The following is a 16,576-nucleotide window of genomic DNA, read 5'->3' as shown; positions in this document are numbered from 1 at the left end:
ACTAGTAGATAACCCTTGACTCATCTTTGTTAGATTATCTTGTTCGTCTTTGACAATACCATCTAAAATAAACATTTCCCCGGCCATCAAACCGTGTGATTCACTCACATACGTCATGTCATGTGTTGCCATGGTAACTGTACTTCCGAATCATATTTTGATAACAATAAATCGGGTCGGGGTATGTGAATGTCGGTCGACATAGTGAAGGATCTTTTCCTTTCCTATATCGAGCAAAGACATGACATTGCACAGAAAGTGGCTTCGGTGAAAACTGTATGTATGCATTCAAATGTGCAAAAACACGTATCTATCTGTATGGATGGATCTATCTATCTATCTATCTCTATATCTATCTATCTATCTATCTATCTATCTATCTATCTATCTATCTATCTATCTATCTATCTATCTATCTAGAGAGAGGGGAGAGAGAGAGAGAGAGAGAGAGAGAGAGAGAGAGAGAGAGAGAGAGAGAGAGAGAGAGAGAGAGAGAGAGAGAGAGAGAGAGAGAGACGACCTATTTGTCATCCATATCCTGAGCCATTGTTATTGGTATAAGGTCACGGTGTATTAAAGACGGAAATTGTCAGAGGTATGCTGTAAACAAAATGATGTGAGTACATGCAACATGTCACGCATACACGTAGAACACCGTAGTGGTACTTCAGTGTCGTGTATTCAGACTGTACTCAAGTTCACTCTTCAAAACTATTGCTGTGGCTTTCTGAATTTTCAGTAACAACATTGGGCTTTATTTACTGAGTTTTCATTAATACCAACATGTTACCGTGTCCATTTTGTTTATTTGTATAAGCTTATCTGCCATGTGTCACGTCCGCACGGTGTCAATATCCACGATAAACTCAAGATTCATTGAGATTAGGTGATTGGTTGGTTCGCCGTTTCAATATTTTACATAAATTAGCATACGTAATTTTCCATACAACGTAGCGTGCGTGTTGTTGTTGTTAGACATTTTGATTGAAAACTGAAACCATAGTGTGATCTGAACATGTCGTCTAAATATACCGGGCTTCATTGAACGGCATCAGAACCTCTTCGTGACAAAACACCACGTTATCTGTTGTCTATACAACAAACTACTAAATGTGCACAGTCTAAGTTCGAGCTTAGGAAATTGGGGTGTGTATGTGAACAGTGAACTGTGATCTTGTATTCTTGTGTACGTACGTGTCGAAACGTAAACATGGACATTGCGAACAAGAGGAACGGGCAACACTCCGCCGATGTCCACAAATACCATGGCTCGTACTCGCCGTCACTTGCCCGTAAGTTAAACCAGGCGGCACATTCACCAGGGAGCTACCATAAAACTGAATACAGTCATAGTTCCAGCCCAACATGTGGGCACGGGTTCTTCAGTCTCTTCAAAAAATCAAAGAAGAGGGGTTCATTTTCTTATGGCGAAATGGAAGAATCTCCGCCCAGTTCTCCCCGGGGCTCTCCTGTTACCCAGCGAAGGCAGAAAACGACACCGTGTTCTTCGAATGACGCTGACAGTAACCAGGATAGCGGGTCGGACACATCGGAACCGGAGAACGGATCGGGTCCCCAATTTCATCTTGACAACTCGTCCTCAGACGACGAAGACAGAGAACTTGCCAAAGGAGAAATAACTTTATTTGTCGTACCAAAAGTGATATGTGAGCCCCCTCCTGCTGGCTTGATATCAATTTTGAAGACACAATGTAAGATTACGTGCAGTATACCAGAAGAACCATGTGATGAAAAGAAGTCTGAAGATAAAACCGTGGAGAAAAGTGTTCACGATCACCCCCACCGAGAACATGGAGAATGTGAAACGGAAGACTCTGAAGTACAGCCCGGAAAAAATAACGAACAAGATTTACAGTGTAACACAGAAATCAAACAGTCCGAGGTACAAAAAGAAGCGAACAAAAAGGAAGTAAACAACGGTGAAAGTTTACGGTCGGAAAATGATGAGGACAAACATAACATTGAAGACGACATTTGGCAAAAACCAGAAGATGTTCCCGCACTTCAGAAGAAAAAAGTGACATGGGATCCTGATGTTAAAGATCCAAAACCAAGGAAAAATACGTACACAGCCTACATCGAAGGCTGGCACAGAGAGTTCCTTCGTCAGCAACGTGAGCGTCGTTTCAAGTACCAACAAATGCAAAAAAAGGTAGGTATGTTCAACCAAAGACGCAAAATTCACATCTAATGATCTATAAATGATAGTTTGGACAGTAATTTGGTCAGCTGCATAAATTATTCTAATTACATTTCCCGCGTCTCGCACGTTGGAGATCGATTCATTTGCATATTTGACCATAGGCTCAGCACTACATCTATGCTGGAGACGGCGTGGTACATGCTCCTGGCGCTCCCCCCCCCCCCGGGGGGGGGGGGTACTCCCACCTATTTGGTATACGTATATGTGCCACCCTTTGGGGTACATGTAATACTAAGTAATAGTCACTCGATATACTAAATTGCTAACAACAACAATAACAAATTGTAGTGTCAACAGCCATGTACCCACCTAACTCATCTGAATTTAGTGAGATCCAAATACATCCATGGATATGCAAACAAGTTAGAATCATGAGCAAACCTGTGAATTCAGATACTGATAGTAGATTTTGATTTGTTTTATATCATCAGAATTTACCAGTATCTCTAATCATGGACATGTCACTAATACATCCATGCTCTATAAATAAACTACTCTTAGACTTGAGAACAGCTATCCTAGTTACTGTGTATCACTAAACTATTCTGCTATCCTATTTTAATAACTGATATTTTGAATTTTTGACTTTTCTTGCCGTTCTCAAGTCAGGTAGGCTACCAGTACCTTGGTCAGTGCTACTATAGTTACAGCAACCATGGATGTATTAGGGGATATAAGTTATAATACATCCATGCAGCAACAGTATTGGAAATAATACAAAAGTATCAATGTTGAAATAATGATAAATAAAGGAGTGAATTCATGATAACATTCTAATCTCAAAATCAAATGATAGTGTGCAACTCTGTACAATATGTCAATATTGTACCTTCTGTAGCAGTGTGGGTCAAAGTTCACCTGTAGGAGTGTGGGTCAAAGTTCATTTTATTATGAAGGTAGACTATTTATAGTGTTTACATGTAGAGGCAAGTAGAGACCTGTACATGAATAGAATGTCAAGCTATTGTGACATTATTCAATGACACAGTTGGCAAACAAATAACTGGTTTTTACTGGCTTCTGTATATAAAATGAAGAAGAAAACTACTGAAGGGAGGGGGAGAGGGTGTTACAATAAAAAAGTAAAGGTAATTCATTTTGTGGCCAGAGAAGAATGTCTATAACTCTTTACTATAGATTGTAGAATATGAAAAGATCACATTTTATATACCAATATAGTGAAGTAGGTTTGCCTGCATTTTGTTGAATTGTATCTGCTTGATTACTTTCATTTTGTATAAGTTACACATTATCTGAAAGTGTTAAAGGTGGAAATGTGGCTAATACTATGATTGTTTTGATACTTAAAGTAAGTAACATTTGACTAACAAAATGACATTAGTTCATTTTATTATGAAGGTAGCTCTGTGTGTATACAAGTTTAGACTCTCTCTTCATTTGGATTACTAGTACATTCAATGTATTATACATGACACTAACTCATAATTCAAGTCTTTCAGGGCATTTTGTAGGGATATCAAAAGGTTAAATTATTTCCTGCTTGACTGGTATTTGAAGAGTTGAAATCAATGCATTGAATTGAATTGCCATTGCTATAAATTGTGGGTTTCATGTATGGAAGGAGTTACTTTATTTGCAACTGGTTAATACTTTTCTGTAAATACGTAGTCATGTTGTGTCTTGGTTGACAATCCCAATCCACAATCTCGAAACTCTCTACATGAGAAATAAACTGTGTGTTCACTGATTGTTTTGTGCTTGTGTTTGGGATACTAGCAAAGCATGTCAATTATATAACTTTAAATGCACGAGTAAAATACACCATCTATTGTATGCCCTCTGTGTGTCTGTTCAATGTGTGAGTGTAAAAGCTGGTAACAAACCAAGGGATAACTGTTTCTGTGGTTCACAGTAATAGCTCTAATATATGGTAATGTATCATGTTTTGTTTTCATAATTTTTATTTCTATCTCTGCTCTTTCTTCTACTTCTTTTCACTAGCAATCTGAAAGAGAGAAATACAATCAATATCGTTACAACTATGGATGTAATAGTATGTATCCAACTGTGGTACCTTATTTCTAGAACATTTACCAACAGCCTCTAGGTTAGTATTTGCCTCACTCATATCACATGAAATCCACTCTTAGTACATAACATTCAACTCATACTAACTACTGAGGTTTATCACAAGATAGGAAATTATGCTGTAGGTAATATTAATTGTAGCCGAGAGATTCATCCTGGTTTTCAAATAATTTCTATTGAATGCAAGGTTCTCAGTATTTGAAAGCCAACAAATCTGTGGGCTATATTAATTCACAAATTTATCTTACAGTGTATATCTTGTAACTTATTTGTCATCATGCAAACACCTAGTATTAGAATGTCAGCGTGGTAATAACTTAAACACCGTAAGTTTGTGAGTGGAGGTATAAATCGTAATGATACCATATATACTATTGGAACTAGACTATCATACACCGTCACCCATCATCTATATTCAATTGGGGTTTCTTTGCTAATTTTTCCCATGGTTGTAATTATCATTTCTTTCTCACTTGGACTAATTTTTCAGAAAAAGTATATTTATGTTGAAACTCTTTGGTAATTATGTGTTGTGATACAATAAATGGTTTGGATCTACATGAAACAAAACATGTAGAGAAACACATTGCAAGTACATAGTTTTGTTAAATCAGTTGAACTTTGCAAGTACAGAGTTTGGTTTAAGTTGAATTGTGCAAGGGTCACAAGGGCCTTATGATAGTATGTATGTATGTACAAACACAGACACAGTTTATGACTTTCAATGAGAATACAACAAATTAAATGGAAAGTCAATTTGTATTGTTAATGTAATAGGAAGTTGTGATTCGAATATGAAAACATTTAATCAGAAAATTGTGTGTATTTGTGTTTCACATAAAACTGATTTATTTTGTATTATTTTTTACTCCAGGTCTGGTCAGAACCAGTGAATTCATATAGGAACAAATGCATGTTATACACACCATATGGAATGGGGAATTTTTCATGTGATTTCATTATGTATTGACATTGAGCAGTTCATCTTATGCTGAGAAAGATACACTTCAGATGTGGAATGGTCAAAAGTCTGAAGTTGAATGCCCAACCTATGGAATAACGAAGCTACGAAAAACAAAGTGTATATTGGATAAAAGAGAGAGAATGCAATTCTTCATAAATATTAAAAGCCATAATGAATTACAATGCACTTCCTGTCTTAAAAGAGAAAAGTTTAGACCCACAATGCAACTGTCTCTTGTTTGTTCATGGCATCTGTATTAGAATCTGTGCCATATGAACATTAGACAATCTCCTGCAAGAAAATAAATAGTTTCTAATGTTACATGTATTTGTTTATATTCATTTCATGGCATAAATTGACTGTTGATTATACTAGATCTATTTAGTGATGTCTCAATTTGGCTGAAGTTATGGACCCTTTCAAGCAAGTGATGTTTTGTGTGATTCCAGACTGGATAAAAGCCATGCTTTGAAGTTGTTTTCTGAGGTTGACCATTTCATCAATGATGCAATCAGCATTGAACTCACAACAAAGTTAATAGCAATGTCATACAGTACACACTTACTGTGTTACTAACTATGACACCACGTTAAATCACTCATATACTTTTTTGCATCAGTAACATTACTTGCCCTCATCATATGCTAACTTGTAAGTTGGTGACATATCCTACAATCAATCAAATCACAGTCCCTGTAATAGAGAGACTGGAGACTGTGATCAATGCTCATTTGCATATTGATGATAACACATGCAATCACTCATAAAAGTATTGACAATATCACATAAAATCAGTTCAGTACTGCATACATATACCTATACCTTGTGGTTTAACATACCGGTATATCATTTAAAAAATATATCTAAATATGTAAATAAAAAAATAAATAAAAAAAGCATCTGCTGCTTCTGATAAGATTTGTAAATTTCCAGACTGAAGATGGGACGATATGAACACTATCCTTTTAAGTCAATAGATTGTTAGATCAGTTGATGTTTGTTGTTCTTAGTTTCAACCAAAATTCTAAGGCATTGATTTGAACTCTGTCAGACTCCACAGTGAAATTGTACATAGCGTATTCATGTTCTATATTGTATGTATTTTATCTTGGCATATGAAGGAGTCAGGAAAACAAACAAATTGTATCATATTTTGTAATGATAATCTTTTCCATCAAAAAGCATCAGTTGATCACTGTAATAGATTTATATTGATGCTACTTATGCATTTTAAATGCAATGAATTTTGTGTAAAATATTATGATACAAGCTAGTGTATAGTTTAATGAGGTTTCCTGGCAATTAAACTTTAAAGTGCTATTGATTTGGGGCACACAAATGTAAATAGTTTTCCATATTTTCTCATTTCCTTCAAGATTTTTGTACTATAAACACTGAATTGAGGGGTTCTAAAGGAAGGGTATGTCAGACATAAATATTGTAAATCAAGTTTTCGTGGTCTAGATGCTATCCATGGCTTCAGATCTCAAGATCTATCTTCACCCTGTCTAGTATAATAAGAAATCATGAACTGAGAGTTGTTCATGCTAATAAGTAAAACCCCAACTGTTAGAATAATGTAATTAAAGTAGCATCCTGAGCTGACAAATATACCATATTTGGACATTATGATACTGCTCCCAGTAAACATTGACTTATCATTGGGTGATATCTTGTGATTTCACATGATGTAAATGACTGTGTGATGGCTTTGTTTGATTTGAAATTTAATCAGGAGCTAGACTTGACAAGAGATCTTGAGATTTGAAGCACTAGACTAAATTTTCATTATTTTACTAATAACTCAAGTACATGTGATGTATAATGAAGTTTTCCTGTTTTTATTATTTAAGAGTAAACATATACAATGATATATGCAATGTCAATGACTTGCTGAGTGACAAACAAAGCATTGATTTATTTCTTTGATATAGTGGTAGTCAGAAACGTGCTGTCGAGTATCTTACAGTACTTTGAAATAAGGTCAAAGGTGACAGAGTTCAATTTAGTGGGGTTGTCAATATCCTATGTTTTGAATTGAACAGTGAGTCATCTATTGTTTGTCATGTATTTAGTCAATCCCATGTCCCAATACAAAAAGTTGTATAGGTTCTAGACTTGATAAGATTTGCCAAAGAAAATGTTTACTTGTCCATCATCTAGACTGTAAGATATGCCCTGTTGTTCAGCCCTGGCCCCTATCACGCTTCTTAATGAGTGCTGGATGAGCATGGCAGGAATGTCTATATCTTACAGTCTATCCATCAGCATTACATATCATAGAACATTGTATGAATTATGGTGATGTAATGGTTCTAAAATTACAAAGACATTACACTGTTTGAACAAGTGATTTATGTTGTAGAATTGGGATAATATATTGTCAGCTGTCTCTGACTGTACAGTCTCATTCTTTCAAACATCTAATTCTAACTATAAAACTAATCACAAAATTAAGTCAGTATGATAGTGAACACTGTCCATAACATATGCTACATTGCAATGCTATTCAATAGTTAGTATGATGGCAGACATTGTCCATAAAATATGCTACATTGCAATACTATTCAATAGTTAGTATGATGGCAGACATTGTCCATAAAATATGCTACATTGCAATACTATTCAATAGTTAGTATGATGGCAGACATTGTCCATAAAATATGCTACATTGCAATGCTATTCAATAGTCAGTGTGATGGCAGACATTGTCCATAAAAAATATGCTACATTGCAATACTATTCAATAGTCAGTGTCCGTAAAATAATATGCTACCCATTGCAATGCTATTCAATAGTTGTAGTATACAGTGAATTGGCAGTTGATGTAGTGATGTCACACATTTTGGGGGGGGGGGGGGGGGTAAGTATTATACTTATGTGAAAACACAGTAACTGCAGGAAATGAAGATTGGGCTTGTAGAGTTATTAGCAGTCATATTAGTGTGTGACATACTGTTAGTATTATATTACTCATATATATACTCATAATAATGTCATGAACTCTCTATGAACTGCAGTTTGTAAGGATGACCTTGGTAATCAAAGGTCACATGTGAATACTTTGATAGATATCCATGGCTGATGTTAATTTGATTTTCAACAGTTTCACAGAAATCATTTTAAACAGAATTGTGATCATAGAAATGCTGTTTATGTGAGTTAATTTATCAAACGCATTTATAAAATGTTAATCTGATTTTATACATATATTTGAAATCACTCACAGTTTAAAATTCATATAACAGGATGTCCTAAGATTTTAAGTTGAAATGTTATGCTGACCCATGTCATATGGTGACATGTTATTTGTGTTGTTGTTGTTGTTGTTGTTGTTGTTGTTGTTGTTGTTGTTGTTGTTGTTGTTTAATATTGGTGGGTTGTGGTTGTGATTTCAAGGTAAATGAAAATATAGCATGAGTGTAGATATAAACATGAAACCACACATCAGTTCAGGTTAAGGCAAGTATTTGTTTGTTTTTTGTTGTCTTTATTTTCAAATTATTTGATTAATAATAGGTAGCTTGAAATATTTTGATAAAACCTCATATTTTATGTCTGTTTATTTTAGTATAATCATAAACAGATGCTGACCTATTTCTACATCAATGTATAAAGCTTACTACAGTAAGGGTTAATGATCATACTGTACATTGCAATTGGTCTTCTGAACCCTGGTATTTTTATTGACCACGTTCATCTCATTATGTACCATTATATTTACATCAGAACTTGACATTGTAATTTTAAAAACAATGCCCATTAACCTTATGTAAACCATTAATTTGTGTGTGGTAGTCCTACCATGACTAAAGTTTAAAACTCACAGGCTATGTTATCAAATACCTAATATTTGAATATATTAAAAGTCAAATTTTGTCCTTCCAATTAGTCTTGGTGTGAAGTTCATGTATGGTACATTGTAACATTGTATGACAATGAATGAATGAATGTGTGTGTGTGTGGGGGGGGGGGGTGTCTAGTTGGGAAATTGTTCGAATCAAAATGATCTTACCACTGGTGTGTGATTTGCATAATAAAATGTGATTTTTGGTTAAAAAACTTAAACACCAAAACTACCCAGCAGATTGGTCTGAAATTTGGTTGGAATTGGTATTTAGATTAAGAATTGTTCATTACAAGATGATCCAATTAATGATATGAAAATGTGTCTTTTAGGTAAAAATCTTTAATTCCAAAACTACATAGCAGATTGGGCTGAAATTTGGTTGGAACATTCTTCAGGGTGTTTATGTTAAAAAGTATTCGTGACATGACATCCAATCAGTGATATGCAAATTAGAGCTAAAAATGTGCCTTTTTGCTGAAAAATCTATAATTCCAAAACTTCCTTGCAGATTGGGCTGAAATATAATAGGGATACATCTGGGCATTTGTAGTTGAAGCTGTATTCACAACATGATAATCCAATGATATGCAAATTTGGTCTAAAATTGTCAATTCTGGTCAAAAACTTATATCATGAAATTGCATAGTGAATGGGTTGAAACTTGGTGGGGATGTTTCTGGAGATGTTATTCTGCTGTTATTGTCAAAAACATTTTTACACATTTGGCCCTAGCAACCATAACCACGCCCTCAACAACGGTGAAATGACGATGCATCTTAAAGATAATAGTGATGGGTAGGTATGATTCAAAAATGTATGCAACTATGCCTAGCGAAAAGACCACGTCCATAGCAACAGCTAAATGATAGTTTATATTGCAAAGTGAAAAGGGCAGGCAAGTTAATAAAGATTCAAAATGAATATATGCCTAGCAACAAGGCCACGCCAATAGCAACAGATAAATACAGTTGTGCTACAACACCATTGGTGCTATTTGTTATGTTTCTCATTACTATTTCATAGCAACTATGGGTCAGTTTATCGATTTTAGAAAAAAAAGGTGAAAATATAACAAATCATCTTCTTTGTGTTTTTCTTCATCTCCTTTTCCTCTTCTCTATGTTCCTTTTATTGGATTGTGGGTAACAATCCTTTTCACACTTTCTCTACACAATTAGCATTTTCTCAGGCCCCCTACTTCAGTTGTGAAAGAAATACTCTCTTTGTGAACAAGTGTTGTTGCCGCTGTCATGACTGTAGATGACATCAACTGTTCACGCACTTGATTAATCTTGCCATAGAGGACACTGTTCTGCAAAATATTAAGAGCCAGCAAATTTTTTTAATTTTTTTATTTTGATGTTGGAAAAAAATTGGGTCACCCTAATTCACATCCCCATTGTATAAATCACTGCCCAATATGATACATCACAGTTCCATCCTTTAAATCACAGTCCCATCCTATGATTCACAACCACCATATAATTCATGGCTCCATCCTCTAATTCACAGCTCCCATCATATAAACCACAGTCCCATCTTATAAATCACAGTCCCATCCTATAATTCACAGCCCCCCTCCTATTATTCACAGCCCCCTCCTATATATAATATGATATTGTAGTAGTAGTAGTAGTAGTAGTAGTAGCAGTAGCAGTAGTAGTAGTAGTAGTAGTAGTAGTAGTAGTAGTGGTGGTAGTAGTAGTGGTGGTAGTAGTAGTAGTAGTAGTAGTGGTGGTGGTGGTATACATACTCAAGATATATTAGTATGCTCTTCTGTTACATTCATTGAAATATAGACAATGACACAATACAGGTGTATATTATTCTCTTTTATTCATATTTTCACATATATCGGTTCAAGTGCCTGTGTTTATTTCCACTACTGAGATTATTACTGGTATTTGTTACATTATTTTTTTTTAGATAAATACATTTTCCAATTTGATACACATTTTAAATATTTTTTCTATCAGAAAAGGGGGTCAAATCATTCATTATCTTTTGTGAAAACGTTTTATACCCATTCATTGATCTTTCGCATAAACATTTGGTATCATTCCATGGTCTTTACGTGACTGAAAAGTTCTTTGAGACCTTGATTCTGTATTTATTAGGGTTTCAACTACCCTTTACTGATACACATTAAAGGATACAACAATACCTACATACCAAGTTGTGTATGTGTACACTGTGTACGTGTAGACCTTTCCTCTTTGGACACTGAACCAGATTAAGTATTCACACCAAATGTCATTTATTGTTGTACTTTACCTTTGATTTGAACAAGATGTTATTATATAAAACACGCTTAAGTTTCTCTGTTGCTGTAATAAATGTTTTTAAAGACTTGTGTGAAATTCTCTATATATATATATATATATATATATATATATATATATATATATATATATATAACTCAGTATCAATCTGCTAAGACAGTGTGTGTGTGTGTGTATATATATATATATATATATATATATATATATATATATATATATATATATATATATATATATATATAACTCAGTGAATATCAATCTGCTAAGACAGTGTGTGTGTGTATATATATATATATGAAGTCAGTGGTAAGATTTTCCGTAGTACAGTGCTCGATACGTCTGCACGCAGAGCGGAGTATATGTTGAGGGTAGAAGAAAATCAAGTCGGGTTTTTCGTCTCTACAAGCCTGTTTCGTGAGTAAATCACTCGTCAGGAGATGTTGATGTGTATATATATATATATATATATATATATATATATATATATATATATATATATATATATATATATATATATATATATATATATATATATATATATATATATATATATATATATATATATATATATATATATATATATATATATCCAAGTTGCTTAGACCTGTTGTTCACATTGTTCTCGGAGTTCTGTATGAATGAAATACTAGTACTGCAAATATTCAAGGCTACTGTGTGCTCGGATAAATTTATGGACATAAATGACTACATTTTTACTCTATCTCCCTCCCTTCATTTGTCACTAGAACAAAACAAATACTGTACATTGTTCGTCTACGTTTACTTTGGATAGTCTGTAAAATTTTAAAAACTAGTCAAAACTAAATGGCATATTGTTTGTTAAGACAATATATGTAACAAAACTTACAGCATGAGTTGAGAGGTATATGAATTTAAATTTGTTGTTATATTGTTTATGTAACTAGTACTGTATGTGAATGATGTAATAGATGTGTTGCTAATCTAATACAAGAGTGTTCACCTTTAACCTGGAATCCATGCGGCTTTCCAATTATCATGATGATTGATATTTAAAATCCCAATCCGCATGGATTCCAGGGTAGTTCACCTTTGACATTTTGAAAATAATCAGGTGCCAGAGACCGATTCTGGTTATCTAGGACGGCAGTCCTTTTTTAAATAATATGCATATTTGTTCTATAAGAAATATTGCAGTAAAGACATGATAAGAAAATGACAAACATGAATTATTGAAAAACAACACTCAAAGTATCAATTTATGTGCACAGAATCCTAATGTATAAGGCCATCGTTAGACAACAAATACGACTATCCTTGTCAGTTTAGGAGTAGTGTAATACTTGTCACGAGATAGTGACTCGTCGACCCTTGACCCATATCAATACCTATGACAAGCAATAGACAGCGACTACTCCCCAGGTAGCTACAGCCATCATTGAGATGATTGTTATCAGTTAATGATAACCTGTGGTACTACTCATTATTATTGCATTGTGTACATGTATTACAAATACTTCTAATTTCATCCGCATGTGTCATAAACAAAACGACGAACTTGCAAATATCAGAATTAAGTGACAAGTAATTTAACAGTCCCTAATATAATAGTTGATACCAGTCACCTGTGGGTTAATGGCTCATATTCTATTCAACGTGGACGAGGGTGGCCATAATACAAAATAATGGCGTTATTAGGTATATGCTACTAAGATTCAAAAAAATACCGTCACAGTTGTGAACGCTAAAAACAAAGTGCAAGCACCGGTGATGGTATTTTTTGGAATTTTCGTAAATAGCAGTAGCAGCAGCAGCAGCAGCAACAGCAGTGACAACAACAACAACAACAACAACAACAACAACAACAACAACAACGACGACGACGACGACGACGACGACGACGACAACAATGATAATAATAATAATAATAAAAATAATAATAATAATAATAATAATAATAATAATAATAATAATAATAATAATAATAATAATAATAATAATAATAATAATAACAACAACAACAACAACAACAACAACAACAACAACAACAACACAATTTAGGTTTACACTTGTATAATGCATCCGACAAATTTTAGATGCAAATATTCGGGTATTTGATTTGATTTTTCCCCATAACCTTACAGTATATACAAGTTTATCCAAGCAATGCGAGATATTTATGCATATTACTGTAAATAGGAAACACGGATCGATCGGTTCACCAGACATCTGTACTTTAACGAAATATCGTAGTCAGAATAATAAATTCCGTGATTTCTCTATCTGTACACAACAATGCAACACAATCTCACATTTATTTTTGGCTGTTATAATCTGATTCGATAGAAATATAATTGTTCAAATAACTTCTAACTTGTTATCACACGGAACGTACAGCCGAGACAAGAACCATAAAATGTATGGCTGATAAATGCCAAATTCCATAAGCATTGCCATCCGCTTTGTTTAGTTTCAGGAAACAAACAAACAAACAAACAGACAGACAGACAGACAGACAGACAGACAGACAGACAGACAGAAAGACAGACAGACAGACAGACAGACAGACAGACAGACATACATACAGACAGACAGACAGACATACAGACAGACAGACAGACAAACAAACAAACAAACAAACAAACAAACAAAAGTGCTGACTAAAATTGTTGTAGTTTACTGATCGTAAGTCATGATGATTGTAATTTATTACTAGTAGGCGTTACATATTTAGTGTATATATATATATATATATATATATATATATATATATATATATATATATATATATATATATATATATATATATATATATAATCAAAGTAAGTTGGTTGGTTGGTTGGAACTTGAGGTGCTTAGTTGTTACTTTGATTATTCCCGCCCTGCTCACCCAAGCATCAAGCACTCTCTTCTACGAATTTAATACTATTTACTAGGCCATTTCAATGTAGTAATAACTTAGCTTAGTGATTCTTATATATTCTTATATATATATATATATATATATATATATATATATATATATATATATATATATATATATATATATATATATATATATATATATATATATATATATATATATATATATATATATATATATATACACACACACCTTCCATGTTAGCATAGAAAATATTGAATTTGCAATACTCTGAAGTGGGGTTACTCTATCATACATATAAGTTCTATTGACTTTTTTTTAATATGAGTTTTAAAAATTGTTTTACGGCCACGTAATAACAGAATAAGCCTACATGTATAATTACTTAGCATACCTGATGATTTGGAACCCAACATACAAGATAACAGGTGGCCTTGTGATTGTGATTGTGACATGATAGACTGAAGTTTCGTGCAAACTTTGTCTCCATAGCTAGACCGGTATAGTAATTACCGGTAATGTCGTCACCAACTCCACAATCAGTCGCGGCTTTGATAGAACATAATTTGTAGGGCAAATGTTATCGACGTGACGCCATACACTTATTTGACGACCAACATAAACCTTTGTGAAAATATTTCTAAAGTATCGAATTTATTCGAAATTTGTAGACTGAAGACAAGACATTTATGATTACTCATTTAAGAAAGTTCCCTTTTTAAAGTTGTTTTTACTGTTTTAATCACCATACAGGTAAGCGTTGGGTAACACAACTGGACATTGTTCGGGTTAATTTTGTTTTGCTATCAGACATTCCGAAATGAAGACAGCTAGACGTCGTAAAGTCATTTATTGGTATATTTACAATCATGGTAGCTTTGGTCTACCTGTATGCCATCGATCAAATCATATTAATCAAAATAAATTCTACTAAAACATTTATGTGTTTTTATGAATTCATATTTTATACCTGTCATTGTATATTGCTTACAATTCATACACTGTTGTGTTTCTATAAATCACTGAAATTAATTACGACCTTGAAAATAAATCAAACCTCTGTAGATATCAAAATACCAAAGGATGTTTACATAGCTTGGAATCCAAGCCAACTACGGGTTTTACATAGACTAAGTGTCCTATATTTTATTGGGATACATTTATTACACAGCGAAGCGTATAGAAAACAGACGGTGGCTCTGGTGGCTTACCACTCTCTCAAAATCGGCCATTTCAATGTAGTAATAACTTAGCTTAGTGATTCTTATAGTATTGTGACGTGTATCAAATCGTCATGACTATAAATACATTTATACACACGAAAAAGTGGGGTACCAGTACAATCAGTGGAACTTTAAAATAATCATGCCATGGAAATGTACTGCCAGCATGCAAAACTGATCAAACTGCACAATTTTTACTGGAATTACTACCATAAAACCTCCATAATCTAAATCCCCATATCGTCGTAATAGGGTAATACCACAAACAAATCCGTGACACGATCCCATGCCTCGATAGGTGATAGCAAAAAATGAGAAATAACATAAGAATTATCTGCGATTAAAATACCGCTTTGAAATCCATGCAGTCACATTTGTTTAGAGATTATATAACATTGTACTTCCAGCAATACATGGATGCGACCAAGGAGAGGGCAAAAAGCTAGCCGCCAAGTTGGTGAAATGTACAATGTATAGGAATGGCTGATTGATGGAATTGAAGTTTAATTGGCACATATTATATCCTTCAACTTCCGAATCGTTTTTTCCCTGTCAGCTTTCTATGATTGTTGGTGAGTCATTGAGAGAAGTCAAGCCAAAATGTAAATCGTTAGCAACATAAATTGACATACTTTATGTTCATGACTCGGTGTTGATTTCAATCTGTTTATCTGATATTTACATTTGTACCTGTTTTTCACTTGATTTGCAAGGTAATAGGATATCCGGACTATTAGATAGTCGTCCTTCTATGCAGATAATTGCATTAGTCTGCTGACCATGAAGTCATCACAAACACCCCCCCCCTCCCTTCACTATCAAGAACCAAGGAATGTCGACATGTACTTACTTTGTTTTGATGTAATTAACTTTGATTACTCGTCGAGATTCTCATTCAGATGGATTGGTATGTTCACTTCCACACTTCAATGTTGATTAGGACCCACCATCACTGCAGATGTGATATCTAGATGTGTTAATTGTCTGTTTTTGTTTGTTTTGTTTTTGTTTGTTTTTTCTATCAATTTAAACTATGTTGCGGCTCCAAACACAAAGAAAATAATTATTTGGAAATTACCATTGGAAATATTCGTATTGTTACTATTATAGGGTTTTATAAC

General features: G+C 33.9%; 1 protein-coding gene across 3 annotated transcripts; it reads left to right on the top strand.

Moving 5' to 3' along the window:
• The first annotated feature begins 949 nt into the window (after window positions 1-949).
• Window positions 950-8,078, top strand: LOC144448033 (uncharacterized). 3 transcript variants are annotated; one of them, XM_078138193.1, is made up of 3 exons: window positions 950-2,173; window positions 4,187-4,292; window positions 5,148-8,078. In XM_078138193.1, the coding sequence occupies exons 1-2, from the start codon at window positions 1,211-1,213 to the stop codon at window positions 4,268-4,270; spliced, it is 1,047 nt and encodes a 348-aa protein (XP_077994319.1). In that variant the 5' UTR covers window positions 950-1,210; the 3' UTR covers window positions 4,271-4,292; window positions 5,148-8,078. The 3 variants fall into 3 exon arrangements, with proteins under 3 accessions (XP_077994319.1, XP_077994311.1, XP_077994327.1); XM_078138185.1 differs by lacking the exon at window positions 4,187-4,292; XM_078138201.1 differs by lacking the exon at window positions 5,148-8,078 and having other exon boundaries at window positions 950-2,177; window positions 4,187-4,272.
• Window positions 8,079-16,576: the final 8,498 nt, after the last annotated feature.

Source organism: Glandiceps talaboti, chromosome 2, assembly GCF_964340395.1.
Source record: "Glandiceps talaboti chromosome 2, keGlaTala1.1, whole genome shotgun sequence".
NCBI lineage: Eukaryota > Metazoa > Hemichordata > Enteropneusta > Spengelidae > Glandiceps > Glandiceps talaboti.
This window is presented reverse-complemented; position numbering and strand designations above follow the sequence as displayed.